General features: G+C 36.8%; 2 protein-coding genes across 6 annotated transcripts in view; one reads left to right on the top strand and one right to left on the bottom strand.

The window, feature by feature from the left end:
- Positions 1-18,073, bottom strand: part of LOC106075570 (myosin light chain kinase, smooth muscle-like) — a 60,911-nt gene that overhangs the window by 14,184 nt on the left and 28,654 nt on the right. For all 5 annotated transcript variants that reach the window (XM_056017441.1, XM_056017458.1, XM_056017451.1 and 2 more), the window contains exon 2: positions 1,671-1,829. In XM_056017441.1, coding sequence (XP_055873416.1) covers positions 1,671-1,767 — 97 coding nt within the window. In that variant the 5' untranslated portion in view covers positions 1,768-1,829. The remainder of the gene's footprint in view (positions 1-1,670; positions 1,830-18,073) is intronic.
- Positions 16,394-18,073, top strand: part of LOC129926356 (salivary glue protein Sgs-3-like) — a 28,566-nt gene continuing 26,886 nt past the window's right edge. Inside the window, exons 1-2 of the mRNA XM_056029752.1 lie at positions 16,394-16,420; positions 16,595-16,665. Coding sequence (XP_055885727.1) covers positions 16,394-16,420; positions 16,595-16,665 — 98 coding nt within the window. The remainder of the gene's footprint in view (positions 16,421-16,594; positions 16,666-18,073) is intronic.

The following is an 18,073-nucleotide window of genomic DNA, read 5'->3' as shown; positions in this document are numbered from 1 at the left end:
AAATAATAATATTTTTTTACTACTTAATCAACATAATACTCCTCATATCTACCAGAGCTTTGCATCTTCATCTTGTATTATCTTTGATAAAATCAAACTTTTGCAGCTTCGTTTCTCTTGAACTTTTCATTCTTTAAAGATCAATGACCAAAAAAAAAAAAAAGGTCGGGGGGGGGGGGGCGGGTGGAAAATTTGCAAACGTTTTTAAACAGCCTTTTTTTTTTGCAATTATATCTTTTAAGTGGGTTGACTGAATATGACATATCAAAATGTAACACTTTTCAGAGCGCCCCTAGCACAAAGACATGATGTGGCAGCTGTAAGATAGCAATTAAGTAATCAATAAGGTGTAGGTGGTTATAGATCTAACCTTTTACCTCAAACAACTGTACATCTACAGAGCAGCAGACAAAGCCAATTTTCTTGTCTCTTCGCTCAAAGTAGGTCGAATCAAAGACAGGTGTGGGAGTGCCATGTCAAAAATACAGGTCATCCTCCCATAACGACCTTTACTTGATATTAGTATATCTACTTGTGTGTGTGTGTGTGTATGTGTGTGTGTGTGTGTCTGCTTAGTCGTTTATGTCTTCAGCCATTGGATCGGTTAGGTTCATGATTAAGCGTCTCTAGGTCAAGTACGTCAAAGGGCTAATAATTATTATGGGAAATGCGGTAACCGGAAGTGTAAACATCTCAGGAATTTAAGATTGCTGGTGCTCTCTTAAAGTTCTAGATCTTCTTTGAAGATTTTCTTCTAAATCTGTATCATGCTAGATGGCGAACTTTCGGTTCTAAGTTTGTGTGACATATTTTTATCGAAACATAAAAAAGAAATGCGGAAAAAAAAAAGTTTATTAAGTGAATACCATAAGTAAGAAATCAAAGTGAAAAGATCTTGTCTCTAAATGATGCACAGCATCCATTAAATTAATTTAAAATATATAATCATACAATAATTAAATAAACGTTGGTTCCTATTGGTAACTAGGCCTACATAATCTAAGTTTATGAACTCACTTGGTTAGGTTACACTTATTCATTTGCTATTTTTTTAAAATTGTTGAATTTACTCCCCTGGCACTGCTTTTTGTTCGTTCTTTAACTTAAAACAGAGAAACTGAAAGCACTTTTAAATGATTTGTCAACATAAACTACAGTCAAGCATCCAAGTATCAGCCCTCAGTCAAGACTTAAAGTATCTACTCACAGTCAAGACTCAAATTATCATCCCGAAGCAAGTCGACTAACATCCCATCTAGTAAATTCAAACAAATTCAAGTCTCTTGTTTGAATCTTAATTTGTCCTAATATAAATCTTAACTTAATCTCAAGAGAGGACACACGAGGTTTATATTTAATGTGGAATCTCGCTCTCTCTCAAACGTTCGTACGTCAAACATCGTCCATTCAACTGAAATACAAACATAATTATTTCAAACTATATCGAACCATACTTTTGTGTTGTTTTTTTACCTAATTGTCAGCGCATTAGTTACACTTTTCTCGTGCTTGTGTGTGTAGTTTTGAATCATTGAAATTACCTGTTCAAACGAGCATCGATCAGACTAGGGTCATTAGGCTTATTATCTGTGCATGGTTCAACTTACTTGTCTCCTTGACCTACTTACTTTTCTCCTTGACCTACTTACTTTTCTCCTTGACCTACTTACTTTTGTTATTGGTCTTTTTGTCCTTTCTGTTTTGAGAGTAGGCACACGTCACCAACACACAAATACATGTCAGATACTTGAGGCTGGAGAGATTCATGGCGTCACTTTGGGAACAGCTTTTAAAGTAAATGTTCTTCTTGAGCTACTTCCACCATTGGTCTGTGAACGAAAGATAGTAATGATAATCAAAATAATTGCATTGCTTGGTTCTACGGACATTTGAGCATGCAATGGAGTGTTTGACTACAGTTATCCTCATCGCAATAGTTTGCTCCATAAAGAGCAGTTGGAGTTTATTCCAAAAATATCCTGGGCCTCAACTTTGGGACTGGGTGGAAACGTCCGTAAGAGGAAAGGATTAAGGAAATAAAAAAGCAAAACAGGACCCCTGCCTAATGACATCCTTTGCAAGGACCGGATTTACCTGTACGCGATTACCTTAAGGACTCATAAAAGAAATATTTAGCACTGACATATAATATTAGTGCAAATCACTCAGCCCACTGGATTACAAAAATGGTCATCATGGAACCACCCTGGACGAACTATCTATATAATACCTGGACTTCTATATGAACCCATGTCTCGGAGAGTTTATTGTCTTTTGAACCCTAAATACGAGACAGCCCATTGAACTGTCGGGGAAGGAAACCAACCAACAACCATATCACTATCCGCACACCTTTCCTAGATATCGCAAGGCTGATGTGGTACAGAAAAGGAAGATGGGGAAGATCCCCTGTGTGTTCGGCCTTTAAGTCGAACGTCTTGGGATTTGAGCCATCGGTAATAGGGATGTAACAATTGACACCGGCTTGACATCTTCGACACTTTGAACTATTATAGAGAAGAAGAGTCCCCAAAAATAGTAAAGGGGCCTATTGTAAATTAAAATTGAAAAAATAATTGAAAACTAAAATTAATGTAAAAAAGAAAAGAAATATAATGCGAACAAAAAAAAAGGAAAACAAGTGGGAGGGGGAATTAGACTGAAAAACACAATGTGAGTCTCTGTTGTTGCTACTCTTCTGATAGTATTTCTTCTATTTCTCTCTATATAAATACTTACACATATCTCTCCCCCGGTCCTCCCCTCTCCTCAAGCTATGTTGAGGAGGATGAAGCATACAAATGTTGTCTCTAACAAGGTTTGATGTATTTAAATTATATGAAATTTAAAATATGTTGAGATTTTTTTTTCTCAATTGGACCACCCGCAAATCTCACGTGAAGTGGGCGCCACGTGTGGAGAGGCTGGGGGGGAGGGGTTAGACACACTGCGCTTACAAGAGGTGCCATGTTTAATGTGTTGAGGAGGGTTAAAGGTAAACGAACACTGATTGGTTCAATGATCTCATTTGCTTACAAAAGCAGACTTGAAGCAGACATTCATCTGTCCTTTGTCTTGCTTAAGGAACACACGTCGACGTAAAATCCTGCAAATGTCTACCGTCTGCTGGCAGTCTTTTTCTTCCAAATCTGCTCTACCGCAAGTACAATTAAAATCAAAATTAACCCATTCTTGTCTAACTTACTTCAAATCTGCTAAACCGCAAACAATTTTCGCTAGTAAAATTAACACATTTTTGCCTAAGATACTTCAGCTCACAGTGAACATAAGAGAAAAATGAACTTCCGGAGAGGCCCCCTCCCCACACACACACTCAAAGAATCATGCAAAGAAAATGAACATATCGTGTTCCACAGGTGAACAATGTTTGCAAGAATGAGGAACAACTGGGAAGAAAAGTAACAAATATGTTCTACTTCTACTCCCTTAGATTTTACTGTCATCACTGAATATATTGTTAGCCTAGTTATAACAAGTGTCCACATTTGTAATGTAGGCGCGGTGGCTGAGCGGTAAAGTCCCTGGCTTCCAAATCGGGGTCCTTGGTTCGAATCCTGGTAAAGAATGGGATTTTATATTTCGGAATCTTCGGGCGCCTTTGAGTCCACCCAGCTATAATGGGTACCTGACATTAGTTGAGGAAAAGTAAAGGCTGTTGGTCGTTGTGCTGGCCACATGACACCCTCGTTAACCGTAGGCCACAGAAACAGATGACCTAACCCTCTGCCCTATAGACCATAAGGTCTGAAAGCGAAAACTTTACTTTTACATTTTTAATGGTTTGTCCTCCCTAAGCGTGTAGGTGTTTCTTCGGCCTTTTGAAAGTGATGCATCGGAGATGAATTGTTTTCTTCTAAATTTTGTCATTTCGCTTCTGTACGGAGGGTCACGTGGTTTTCTTGATTGTTCTGTATATCTCGAGATCAATTTTAAAATAAACAAATTGGCTAACTTCATTCGTAAACATTTGTTAAGTTTAGTTTAAAAAATATACAATTCATCAAAAACTATTTTGGTTACAATTAAAAATTAAATTTATTCTCTATGAACAAATATTCTTCAGTTTAAGAGCGGTTCACTGGTCACTAATGGGTTCTTGTATCAGACATTAGGACAACCTGTGGCAATGCTAGTTTTTACCCAAGTACCTGTCGGTCGCGAAACTCTTGGGGGTCTATTAACGACGATTTTCAAAAGCTTTAACCAGCTCGCAGTCTGTCTCAATGCTGTGTCCGTGGTTCTCAGTCTCGCTTGCAGACATCTCTGTAGGTTAGTCTTGGGGGGGCCCTTGGGTCTGAATCCCTCGGCAAGATCAGCAAATAGAATGTCTTTAGGGATACTTCTATCTGGCATGCGGGTGACATGTTCGAGCCAGAGTAGTCATCTCTGTGTCTTCTCTGTGCATATTGGCCAATTTCAAAACGTCCTGGTTGGAGATATGATCTATCCAGATGATGCACATTATGCGTCGCAGGCAGCGTAAGTGAAAGCTATCAAATCTATGCTCTTGATACATGTATGTTGACCACTCATACTACTATAAAGACTAGGATTTTTGGCATTTTTCCAGAAGCACTTGGAGAGTTTTACCATCGCTCCAGAAGCCTTTCCTATTCTTTTTGTCAACTCAGTGCCTAAATCTAGGTTGTTGGCGATTGTTGATCCCAGTAGGTGAATTCCTGTCAGGGTGTGATTTCCAATATGTATTAGAGAGGCTTATTGTAAGGCTAAACTCTTGACTAGCAGCTGCCAAAGCATTCACTAGACTTTGCAACCGCATTGTGACTTGTGACTAACAATGCGCATTCAGAATATCCAAAGATTCAGCATATCACCTGGAAATTATCCTAGCGAGTTACATGGTTGACCAATGACAATGACCCTTCAAATGACCCGAAGCTTGAGGACCTGCTCATTTTGTATGCTGCCTGTCGTATGTGTTGTTTTCTTGGATATGCCCACTTACATTAGATACAGTATGACTGAACCCTGGCCCACGGGTACCCTGCTACGCCGCTGTTAGTGTCTAATAATGAAAATACATCATGCATATATCAGATATTTTCATTGATTACGATTTAATAATATTAGCAAAAGCACATTTACTAAAGGCTTCAAACTTCTGAGGTCGCCGCATAGGGAGGATTTTTTTAAAAAGAGGTAACAGAACTCTTAAGGTTGAGAGCCGTTGCATTGACAGTTGTGGTTGCAATGAGTAAGACGACCACGCTTACAGGCACACACACAGGCACACACTTACAAGCACACACTTACACACACTTACAAGCACACACTTACAAGCATGACCAAAAATAATAAGACATTCGATATCTGACATTTCTGGTTGACTTTTGTTTGTGTGTTTGTGTGTGTCTGTGTGTGTGTGTCTGTGTGTGTGTGTGTGTGTGTGTTAATTTAGATGATGGTCAAATAGTAATTAAACGTTAAGGGGATGAGGAGAGTGAAATGGAGAGAGAGAGAGAGAGAAAGTAAAGAGAGCGTGGGATAGAGAGGGGGAAAGAGAGCATGAGAGAGAGAGAGAGAATAAAGAACGGGAGAGTTAGCATGAGAGAAAAAAGCGAAAGAGAGCATGAGATTGAAATAGAAATGAATAGAAATTACTAGAGAGAGAAATTGAGAGAAAAGAGATAGAAAAAGAGAGACCATGAAAGATAGAAAGAGGGAGAGAGTTAGTGAGAGTTCTAGCTGTCAGTTTTCTACCTTCTAAGTGAGAATGTTCAAAGCTTTCAAGTAGATAATTGTCGTAGAAGTTTGTTCAAACAAGTGTCAAATAGTCGTTACCATTATTTATACTACAATGAAACTTTGCCTCAAACATTGAATTAGCTAAACATTTAACTAAAACATAGTCATTAAAATAGTACAAACATTGGGGCTGTTGTTTTTGTAAAAAAAATAAAACAACAACAAAATTTCATGTACTCAGCAGCACTCTTGTCTACATCTCAACGTCTTCTCAATTCCGAGGCAGTTTAACGACACTCACTATTTTGAAAGAGAACTTTACAGATGTGGTGTATTTAATCATATTATTAACCTTAACCTGTAACAAGCCGGCCTTTGGTCGATTTGACCGATTGCTCCATATTGTGCCCAGCGCCTGGCAAGGGCCCCGCAATTTACCTTTATTATATCACTATCAGCCATGGCTCTTCTCTCAGACTTTTAAAGGTGTAGAACTTCAACGGTTAACAAATTTAGTGCATCGATAATAGATATTGATTTAATAAGGCTCGTCTTTGAAGTCTAATAAGGAATGCAGTATTTCCCGTGGATATGCAGTCCCAGCTGTGACCTACATATTTTGCCACATCCAGGGCAAGCATAACCATTGTCCACCGGTAGTCGATTAAGAATTTCTGTTCGCCGTCTGCGTCAGCGGATTTTCTTTTGGTCTCAAATGTGTATCCAGCGGCCTATGTGAGTGACCTCCAGCTGTCTCGTTCTGAGGCCTCATGCAACCAGGCTCTCTCTTCTATGTCAGCTAATTTAAGTTGGCGCCTAAGCAGGTCTTTAAAACGTTTCCGTGGGGCACCTCTGTTACGTCTGCCACCTATTAGCTCACCAAAAAAAAAGAAACTGCCATTTGCATACGCTGATATAATGATCTAATGCAGCGATGCCCAAACTACGGCCCGCGGGCCAGATCCGGCCCGCGACGCGATTCTATCCGGCCCGCCAAAACATTGGAACAAAATGTAAAAAAAAAGTAATTTTAAATTAGAATATTGAAAAAATATTCTCATTCTTTGAAGATTTCCATCTTTATGTTTGGTATTCTAATATTCATAGTAAATATTTTTTTTTAATTGTAAGAACACAAGTGTTATTTTTTTTCAATAACAATAAGACTTGACAGCTATTTTTAATTTTTGGAAAATTCCGCTACTGTCTTGAGCTAGCCGTGTCCTTGACACCTTGTGTGTGCAACAACACAGAGCATCATTGATGCTTCATTTTGATGTCAAAGCGATTGGTACCGTCAGTGTTTAATGTTTGTGATTTAATGAAATGGGAGAGAAACGAAAAGTGGACTCTGAATGTAGAAACTTTCAGGAAAAGTTGGACAGATCTTTACTTTTTTTGGTGGAGTAAGATAGTGTGCCAACATGTTTGATTTGTAAAGAAAGTGTGGCTGTTTTTAAAGAACATACCATTAAAAGGCATTACGAAACAAACACATAAACACATATGGTGACATTCTTGGTTTGAGCTGCGAAGACAACATTGTCAAGTTACGTCTAGAGATTGGGGGATTGACGAGAATATTTAACAAAAACAGACAAGAAAATGAGTTGGCGATAAGGGCCAGCTACAGAGTTGCTCACATTTTAAGTAGAGCAATGAAGACTTTTCCGATGACGAAGGTGTAAAAAGTGCTTGTTAGCAAGGTTGGAAGAAATGTGTCCTGAAAAGAATGCAGTAGAAGCTGTCAACATTTCTTGCATGACAATTACAAGGCGAGTGGAAGATATGGGGGTAAATCTCCATTCACAATTAAAAGACAAAGCAGCTGAATTCCAAAAGTTTTCTATTGCCGCTGACGTGTCCACTGACATAACTGATACCGCGCAACTCTTGCTATTTATTTGCAATACAAACTGCAATTCTGATATAACAGAAGAGTTGCAGCTATGAGGAGCATGCATGGGACTACAGCTGGAGAAGACCTGTTCAAAGAAGTGTCATCAATCATAGAGGACCTTTCTATGTGGAAAGATTTTGAATCTGGACTATGTGATGATGATTGTGTTTAACACTGTACATTTCATAAAATCACAAAAGCGTTGAATCACAGAACTTTCAAAGATTTTCTGACAGAAATAGAGTCTAAATATGAAAACGTTCTATTTCACAGTGAAGTTGGGAGCTGGTTAGGCCGATGAAAGGTATTTAAACATGTTTTTGATTTGAGACACGAAATTGAAATATTTATTACGAAAATATCAAAACAAGTGCCACTATCGACGACCCCTCATGGTTGTGGGATTTGGCTATTTTTATGCGACATCACATCACATCTAAATGAACTCAACACCAAACTATAAAGGAAAGACAAATTGATTTCACATAAGTATGCAGACATAAGCGCTTTCCAAACAAAACCACTCCTTTTCAATCAACAGGCGGAAAGAAAGAATGATCCAACTTCTGAGGCTCTTGATGGATAATTTCAGTGAAAGTTTTGTGGATTTTTATAATTTAAAAAATGAAATCCGTCTTTTTGAAAATCCGTTTGCTGCCGTTGTGTCAAGTGCTCCGACTGATCTACAACTGGAACTGATTGACTTACAAAGTCAGACATCCCTGCTTGACAAATTTCAAGTGATGCAGACTTTTGACTTCTAGAAACTTTTCAAATCTTCGAAAACGAGCGTTAACAATGATCACAATATTTACAAGCCACTGATGTGTGTGAACAAACTTTTTCAGTGATGAAATGGGTGATAACCATGTTACATAATCGCCTCACTGATTAACATCTACATTCAGTGGTCCGACTTAATGTTTCATCTATGCAGCCAGATATTCAGAAGAAAGTTTTAGATAAACTTCATGCATCACATTAATTTATGTAAGTTGGTTCACAGATAAAACTATTAAAAATAGCTTATTATTTTTTTTTTTCGTTTTTTTGATATGGCCCGCGACACGAATGCCAAAAATTAAAATGGCCCGCAGGCCAAATAAGGTTGGGCATCACTGATCTAATGAATAGAAATAGTTCTTATTTTACACAAAAATTTAGAAACATCCATAAAATTGGGTCCCAAAATTGGTAAGTCTGGCCCTGAACTGTAACATTGTAAACATCTGTTCTAGACAGTGAAGCTATCCAAACCTTGGATCTTTGTCATTCGAATTAACAGTTCCAATTCGTATTCATCAAAAGGCGCACCACGGAGAATGCCCAGAAACAGCCAAATGATTTTTTAAATTACTTGAAGCCATATTATTGTTAACCCTAGCCGGTCGCCACTGGTCAGATGAGGTGGGGAGGGGCCGATCGTGTGGCCTGGATCTAACTCATTATAGCTTAATGCTTGACGTCAGATGGCCTCGAGAAATTCCTTCATTCTGTGATCGAATTTTTCGGCCACTTTTCCAATACATGATTTTCTCTCTGTTAGTGAAGCAGATTTAAACATAGAACAATCAATACATTGTCGAAAAGGGTGCAATTAGTTTACTAAGCGTGGTACCAATCTGGCAGCAATTTCTGGCGTTGGTAATTGCCGTACAGATGAGTAGGTTCTGTTAGCGTGTGTGTGACTTGTGTTCGTTGACAATGTAAATCTAGTACAGCCTGATGCAATTATCTAATTATAAATGTTATGGGATGTTGTGGTGATTGTGTTTGTATGTAGTATTGTGGTGATTGTGTTTGTATGTAGTATTGTGGTGATTGTGTTTGTATGTAGTATTGTGGTGATTGTGTTTGTATGTAGTATTGTGGTGATTGTGTTTGTATGTAGTATTGTGGTGATTGTGTTTGTATGTGGTTTTGTGGTGATTGTGTTTGTATGTAGTATTGTGGTGATTGTGTTTGTATGTAGTAGTGTGGTGATTGTGTTTGTATGTAGTATTGTGGTGATTGTGTTTGTATGTAGTATTGTGGTGATTGTGTTTGTATGTGGTTTTGTGGTGATTGTGTTTGTATGTGGTTTTGTGGTGATTGTGTTTGTATGTAGTATTGTGGTGATTGTGTTTGTATGTAGTATTGTGGTGATTGTGTTTGTATGTAGTATTGTGGTGATTGTGTTTGTATGTAGTATTGTGGTGATTGTGTTTGTATGTAGTATTGTGGTGATTGTGTTTCTATGTAGTATTGTGGTGATTGTGTTTGTATGTAGTATTGTTGTGATTGTGTTTGTATGTAGTATTGTGGTGATTGTGTTTGTATGTAGTATTGTGGTGATGTGTTTGTATGTAGTTTTGTGGATGGTACTTTATAGAATCTTGGGTGTAAGTGTTGACGATTTCTAGGTTTATTTGTTGTTATTTCTTTGGTCCATTGGTTAGGGTAGAGTGACGTCCCTTGAGAGCTTGTTATTGTTGTCAGAGGCCCGAGTGTTGAGACCAACAGTAAAAGGGCAGTATAAGGCCGTTGCATAGTTTGTTGTATATTAAATAGTTCAACATTGGATTGCCTTATTTACAGTTCTAAGTTCATTCTGTTCTTAATACATCCCTGGTGTTTCTTGGAATTGTTGAAATACATACGTTTATGTGCCCATGTCAAAGAAGTGCCAGGAGTTCACAATAGATTTGTATACTATAGGACAGGGGTTCTCAGCCTGTGGATCGCGACCCCCTTGGGGGTCGATAGACGATTTGCCTGGGGTCGCCTAAGACCATCGAAAATATGGATTGTTTTGTCTATTCTTCTATTGCAGTATGTGTGTGTGTGTGTGTGGGAGGGGTCGCGGCAGAGTGAGGGGTTTGTAAGAAGGGGTCGCCGAGCATATAAGGTTGCGAACCGCTGTTATAGCACATACTACAGTGCAATGTTTTAAAAATATATTTAACTTGTAAATTTACTAAATGTAGTTTTTCTCTTTTAAAACATAAACATTTTCTTTTCAATCTTTAGTATCTCAAATAACTAAGAACATTCAGTTTAGCGATAAAAATATTTTTATGAGATTATTTTTTTAAACAAAAAAAAATGTTTCATTAATGTTTTAAAAATTACAAATATTATCTACCTTACTTCATATAGTCTCCCCTGTTATTTACTAAATATAATAATGGTATAATTCTGTCATATGAAAACTTCTGTTTAAATTTCTAACTTCAGCGAGTTTAGGTCTGCCCTGGAAACTACTTTTGAGTCTGGTTTATTTAATTCTTTTATTTTGACAAAGCTTATATCAACTCATTCGTCTGTCGGTCCAGTTCATATTTCAAACACGTTGGTTCTCCCACACAGCCATTCTCAAATTAAAACTCTACATCATTATTTATTGTCCCTATCAAAACGTGAGTCAATTTTTAAAAATATAACTAATTAATTATATTGTTTGTTATCGGAGAAGGGAAATAAATTCTGCATTATTGATATATGTAGTGGTAACTGTGGAGTTTTTCAATTTATATTCGGTTTAATTTTTTTTAAAGTATTTTTATATTTTGCCTGTTTTTAAACATGTTAATTTCATCATTATTAAATACAATGAAATAATTTCTCCTAACGTACTTTTACTGTAGTTACAAGTAGACCAGTAAAATTCTACTTAAAACACTGACCAACACAATGTCAAAATGACACGGAAGTGTGTATAAAATAAAAATAAAAATATAACTTTGTCGTAATGCTGTGATTTTATGATTTTAGTTCATTGATCAAGACTTCATACATAATACGATACCCCAATATGTTGTTGTCATTTTAAGATAATGTACAAACACTATATATAATTTTTTCTTGCCAGTAAATGAAAAGTTTATCTCCCCTTTTCATTTCATTGTCCTCTCGGCAGGTAAACAAAATTCAATCCTATTTTTACGTAAAAGTTATTTTTTTTTTGCAAACCTTAAATCAACTCTGTCTGTCTGTCTGTCTGGTACAAAGTTTGCACTCGTTATTTCTCCCACACCCAATCCAGGGGTCAAACTGAGCTTTTGCACAATTATTTTTTTTTACCTGATAACATTTTTATCTTTAATTTAAAAACAAAATGAACCTACTAGTTAATTAATTGGTATTTTGTTGGAACTCGAATAACCATAAACCTTGACTGGATTGGTGGTATAGGCTGAATAGGTCTCGCTTGTAGGTTACAGCTCTAAATTAAAACAAACAATATATAACTATACAATCTTCTCTAGTCATAGGTATCTCACTAGCAGAGTGGTTAGCACGTCGGCCAGAGGAGGTGTTAGCCATGACAGCTAGATGGAAGATTGCCTGTTATGTTATTGTAGCGCCTTGAGCCTCCATTATATGTTTTTTAACAGCGCTATGCACTATGTACATTTATTTACTATTATTATCATCATTTTCATTATTGTACTCAATATTTATATTAACTGAACATTGTCTCTCATATTATTCCTTCAATAAGAAGATAATTACGTTCTACGTGTATACATGTGTTTATCTAGTGGTATCGGAGTTATTATCCCTTTTAGGCCCTTACACTTATCTTTAATACTTATTGAAGTTATTTCTTTTAATTAACAATGGCCTATTAACGGGAAGATTGGAGAGAGGGTTGACCTAACCCTAACTAATAAATAAACTCGGAAGTTTTCAAATATACTGATTAGTACTAATTACATAAAAACAATCTCGGAAAGGACTCAAAAACTAAAAAAAAACTCTTAAATTCAATAATTTGTCCAACAAAACCTGCACCAACTATATATCTACATTTTTTTTTCAGATTGTATTCATGTGTCTTCCTGACAAGTTTACAGTACCACATAAAATACAATAACTTCAGTTTTGAAATAAACAAAACAAAACATAACAGTTTGCGAGATAATTGACCAGACTTGAAGTACGCATGACTGTAAATGAAATAAATACGTCTGAACTGAAAGGTCCTAAAGGTCAACCAGTCAAATAGTTACCCACGGTGTGTAGTCTAGTCCAGTACAGTAAATGCCACCAGACCCATAGACCAGTACAGAGAAAATTTTCAGACTGTTTTCTTTCGTTCTACTGAGTTCAATTGGGGTCAATGGCATTCTACACTGATATAGGAATACATGACGATCTTTATATGAATATTTAATATAGATCTAGAGTTTGCAGAAAGAACCTTGCTTCTCCTAACCATTAGCCTCATAGTCATGCATGCATGTAACCTGCATTGTAAATGGAATGCTATATACTGAGTGGTTTTAAATGAATCGAGGTTATCATTTTTAGCGGAGCCCTAAAGGAGAGAAGCCACTATTAGTTTTGTGTGGTCCGTCTGCCGTTCGTCTATCACGTTTTGATGTCAAAAAAAAAAAAGGAAAAATATTAAAAATCAGAGATATTTTAAATCTTATAAAGTTCTGATTTTCTTCTGAAAATGGACAGTTTTGTTTCTAAATTAATTATGCGAGCAGTTATCCATAAAATACGTCTTTTTAATTATTAATACGCTTATGTAAGAGAGATTATATTAAGAAAGAACATTGATTTTATGTATATTTGTGCTATTAAAGATATAGGACTAGGTCTGTAGTTATTTCGTTTCTATATTACTTTTATCAATTAAATAAGATTATCGCTTAAATAATCTTTTTCCTTAGTCGGATCGGGTGGGGACCACCTCTGAGTTTGTTTGATAACACATCTCCCTTTGTAATCTTGTTTTATTATTACGTGTTGATGTAGAAGTTAAGCCAAAAGTAAAGATTTTATTACCACTAGGTATAGTCATGACAAAATAAAGTTAGCCCTCGCGACTTAAAGTTTCTTTTAAGCTGTTGGACATATAGAATGGACAGTCTAAAATGTGTGTAATAAATCAATAAGATATATACATATCTATCTATCTATCTATCTATTATTCTATCTATCTCTCTCTATATATATACACATAACTTCTAAAGCCGGTTTTACGACAGTTCAAGCCCAGTGTCACGTTCTTCATAAAAGAAGGGAAATGAGATTAATTTTTTCCTTTCTTCACAACTATGGCAGCTTTTAGATTTAGATTTATTTATATCAGTAAGTGCAGTAACATGGACTCATCTTACTAAAAATCAGGCACTTATCACTTAATTAGAGCTCTTTTTTATGTTTTAAACACCATATTTATAAAAGTTTAAAACGCTCATCGATTATTCAAATCAGGGGGGTCAGAGTTCACCGAATAAATCGCCTTAGAGCAAGCCTCTTACAAACTTTTGACAGAAATTTATCCAGAGAACATTGCATTAAAACTTTAATATAGGGGCCTACAAACTCCATTATCTTACTGTTTAAAAACAACAAAATGTTCAACACACTTTACAGAATGAAAGGACTATAAAGGAACAAACAAATGAATGACTGAAATGATTCACGTGAGCACATTTTTGGAACGCAAATGAAACCATAGGAAGAAAACTCAGAGGCTTTAATCAGCAAGTTTCTTATTCATTCTCTATGAGAGTTGCTAAGAAGTCTGGCTCTGAGACGAGTCTTGATAAGGGACTATTTGAGTTTCTTCTTTCTCTTTGGGTTTAGGTGAACCAAGAAGTTGCTCCTATGAGACCGTTAGAGAGTCCTAGTGCTCTAACACGGTGGGCCAAGTCTGTCCACACCAAGGGGGAACATTTGTCTGATTATCGTCCAAATGTCCAGTAGTAGACCTAAATAAGTTTATATAGTCATGGGCGTGTCAAAGTTAAAAAAACAACAACAGAGATCGTTTCTTCCTATCCATTTCCATTCCTGTAATAGCGACGCCACCAGATAATCCGATTTTCTACTTAAGGGTCGAAAGGTCGAAATTGTGCTGATGTGTTGACTCAAGAGTGCATGTCATAGGTCATAGGTCACTGGAATTAGTAGCACAGAAGATGATTAAGCTACAAAAAGAGCTATGCTAGCATCAGAACTAGGAGGCGCGGGGCTGAGTGGTAAAGTGATTGGCCTACAAACTGGAGATCCCGGGTTCGAATCCTGGTATTTTTTAGTTTCGGGATCTTTAGGGCACCCCTGAGTCCACTTGACATTAGTTGGGGAAAAGTAAAAGAGGTTAGTCGTTTTGCTGGCCACACGACACCCACATTAACTGTGGGCCACAGAAACAGATGACCTTTACATCATCTGCCCCATAGATCGCAAGGTCTGAAAGAGGAACTTTATTTTACTTTACTTTAGTATCAGAACTACAGTAAAGATATTTACAGGAACCAACATACTCTCTTTTGAACTCTCAAGCGTCTCTTTCCATTCTCTCTCTCTCTCTCTCTCTCTCTCTCTCTGTGTATCTTTTGACTCCTCTTTCTCTCTTTGCTTATTCTGTTTCGATTTATCTACTGTCTCTCTCTCTTTCTTTCTCTCTCTGTATCTTTTGACTCCTCTTTCTCTCTTTGCTTATTCTGTTTCGATTTATCTAATGTCTCTTTCTTTCTCTCTCTGTGTATCTTTTGATCCTCTTTCTCTCTTTGCTTATTCTGTTTCGATTTATCTACTCTCTCTCTCTCTCTCTCTTTCTCTCTCTCTCTCTCTGTATCTTTAGACTCCTCTTTCTTTGCTCTTTCTGTTTCGATTTATCTACTGTCTCTCTCTCCCCCTCTCTATTTCTGTTTCTCTTCTCTTTCTATTTTCTCTCTGTATCTCTTTCTCTCTCAGACGCACACACTGTATCTCTTTCTCTCTACCCACTCTCAATCACGTATTTATATCACAATGTATACATTATTTTTTAAAAAATGTCCTCGGGGGACTGAAGTATTCGTAGTCCAGGTAGAGAGAACTATATACGACCCAACTGCCCAATGATATCCATGCCCTTTGAAAAGTTAAGTTCTTTGCTCCTGGAGAACATAATCCTCCAGTTTGAGCACTAAATCTAGTCCGATATTGCTCTTGGATTGAACAGAAAAAATAGAACAGTGTTTCCCAAACTTTTTCCTTAACGGAACACTTCGCACAATCTGAATATTTAGCGAAACACTTCGCTTATTTTTTAAAGAGAGATTAATTCACGTGGTGGCCTATTAGCTAATTATTCCATAACTTCTTGGAACACCTGTTATGACATGATTAGGAATTAGTTATTTGTTTCGGGAATAGGGTAAAGTTTTACATAGCAACAATGACGTAAAGTTGGTTAAAAAAGAAGAACGCTCTAAGTGACGCTAAAAAGAAAACGCTTCTTGTAGAGTAGTAGACTTGAGTACAATAGATATACGGATTTACGGACATAGCTGACATCGGACGATTCCCTTCTTGAGTATTAAACATATTTGTAGAACAAATTCGCCGGTGTTACTGAAGTAGTTGAGTTCAGCGTTACTTCCAGTCAGATCTACACTAGCTATATTTCCAAGAATCAACACCGCGCGGAAGCCTTAACACACCTAATCAGGCCTCGCGAAACACAGTTCGGGAAACACTGAAATAGAAAAAAACTGACTCTGACAGCACTCGTTCTGAAACGTAATGTTATGAACCGACTCACTCTAAGCCTCTGCCTGTCCTGCTCACTCTTTGAAAAGCTTAGTGCTTACATCTCTTTCTAATGTACATACATCTGGGGGCATCACACATTTCATGTCAGGACAGAAGATTTACACCTCTAATGTCAGGGTGTGAAAGCTCTTTTTCTCAAATTAAAACCATACATTTCACCCCACTCTCTCCCCAGGGGGCTTTACCGCCCGTAAGTGACCCATAACATCATTTCCTACGGACATGGCGGTCGGCAAGGGTACATACAAGGTATTAATAATGTGTGTAAATTACTCCCCCTTGTTTTCACGATTGTACTACTTCTATTCATACTTGCACATTGACTTGTTGCCTTGTTTACGGTATGTCAGTAAGGATCCTAACCAGTGGTTCTCATAGTTTTATCATAGTGTCATACCAGTCACAAAACTCATTTGTCTTCAGACTATTAAAAATGCTTATCAGGACACCAAAGAAGCAGAATCTGAGCAAAGAAGCAGAATCTGCGGTTATAGGTAGGAGGAGACTTTAGTGACAATGATTGTGAGATAAATTAATTATAAATAAATTGTTGTCAAGTATGTTTCTTCTCATCACTGAGTGTTGTGACAAGCAAGATTTCTTATATGTGACAGTGTTTTACCCTCTCGGTCTTTAAATATAAAAGTTAAAGTTTAGATCAACACTAACTGTAAACTGTTTAAGCAATTTTGTTTAATGATGAATTTATGAAAAATACATAAAGTTGGACTAGTCAAAAGGGTTATTTCCCTTGAGCTAATTATACAGTTGTCCATCTAAATCTAACACAACGTGTCAACAGTTCCACGCACACCTTTTTCCCCTTCTAATAAAACAGCTTTCATACAAAGTAACACTTCCGCCTTCTAGCGCCACTGCTAGTACTCTCGCCTTAACCCCTGGGGTCGCCACTCATTTGCATATCCATGACATCTGAAAGACCAGCAGTTATCTCCCAGGCCAGCCTCATCATCACTGAGCCCAAGTCTGGACATAAATAATCATAAGGCCAACACTTTGGCTTGAATAGCGCTATCGATCTATTCATTTCAGACAAAGCATCTTATTGCTGGTTTATTTTAAATTTTTTTTTTCAAGTTTAGAAGCCAATGAGAAAACTAAAAATAAGTGAGCTCGGAAGTTAAACGATATTTAATTAGTCTTTTTCTTTCTTTCTTTCAGTATTCAATAAAGTGTTTAATACCTACGTCTTTTCTTACCATTCCTCCCATTACCTTGCAGACTGTTCATTGGTGCTGACTGGACACTGTGTGGACATGGATTTCAAAAACGACTCAAACGATTTTCCCAAAAAAAAATTGAAAAAAAAAAAAAAAAAATCTAAAAAAACTAGCTAATTGGTTACGGTGAAAACTCATTTTGACAGTTATAAAGTTCACTATATAATCATCTTCCAATTAAAATTGACTTGCGTTCTCTTTTTAATTTATGCTTCAGCAAGAATGACCGCACTCGGCGCAAAGGTTTTTTTGTATCGTAGTCAGTCAAACGTTGAAAGAAACAGATGTAAAGAAACATAATGAACGCCGTCTTGTGTAGACATCCTGAGCTGGAAAGTAACACAAGAACTTCAGTGTGCAAGCTGAATAGAAAGACTCCTTGCAATCATGAAGCATTACAAAGACATGACTATTGCTGTAACTCAAGGGCAGCTCAATAAACTGGAGTTCGAGAAGATTGGAATGTTTATTGATCCAATGAAGACGAACAGATTATAACACAAACATATAGAATAGTATGGAGGTGTGTAGTGCGGGTTACAATTTATAGAATATTCATCATCCAGCAGACTCATAACAAGTAACAGAAATTGTTTGTTTGTTTTTTAAATTCTATTACTCCTTCACGAGACTAACGTACATAGATTTCATTTCTCTTTCT

This window comes from Biomphalaria glabrata, chromosome 1 (genome assembly GCF_947242115.1).
Source record: "Biomphalaria glabrata chromosome 1, xgBioGlab47.1, whole genome shotgun sequence".
In the NCBI taxonomy this organism is placed as follows: Eukaryota; Metazoa; Mollusca; class Gastropoda; family Planorbidae; genus Biomphalaria; species Biomphalaria glabrata.
This window is presented reverse-complemented; position numbering and strand designations above follow the sequence as displayed.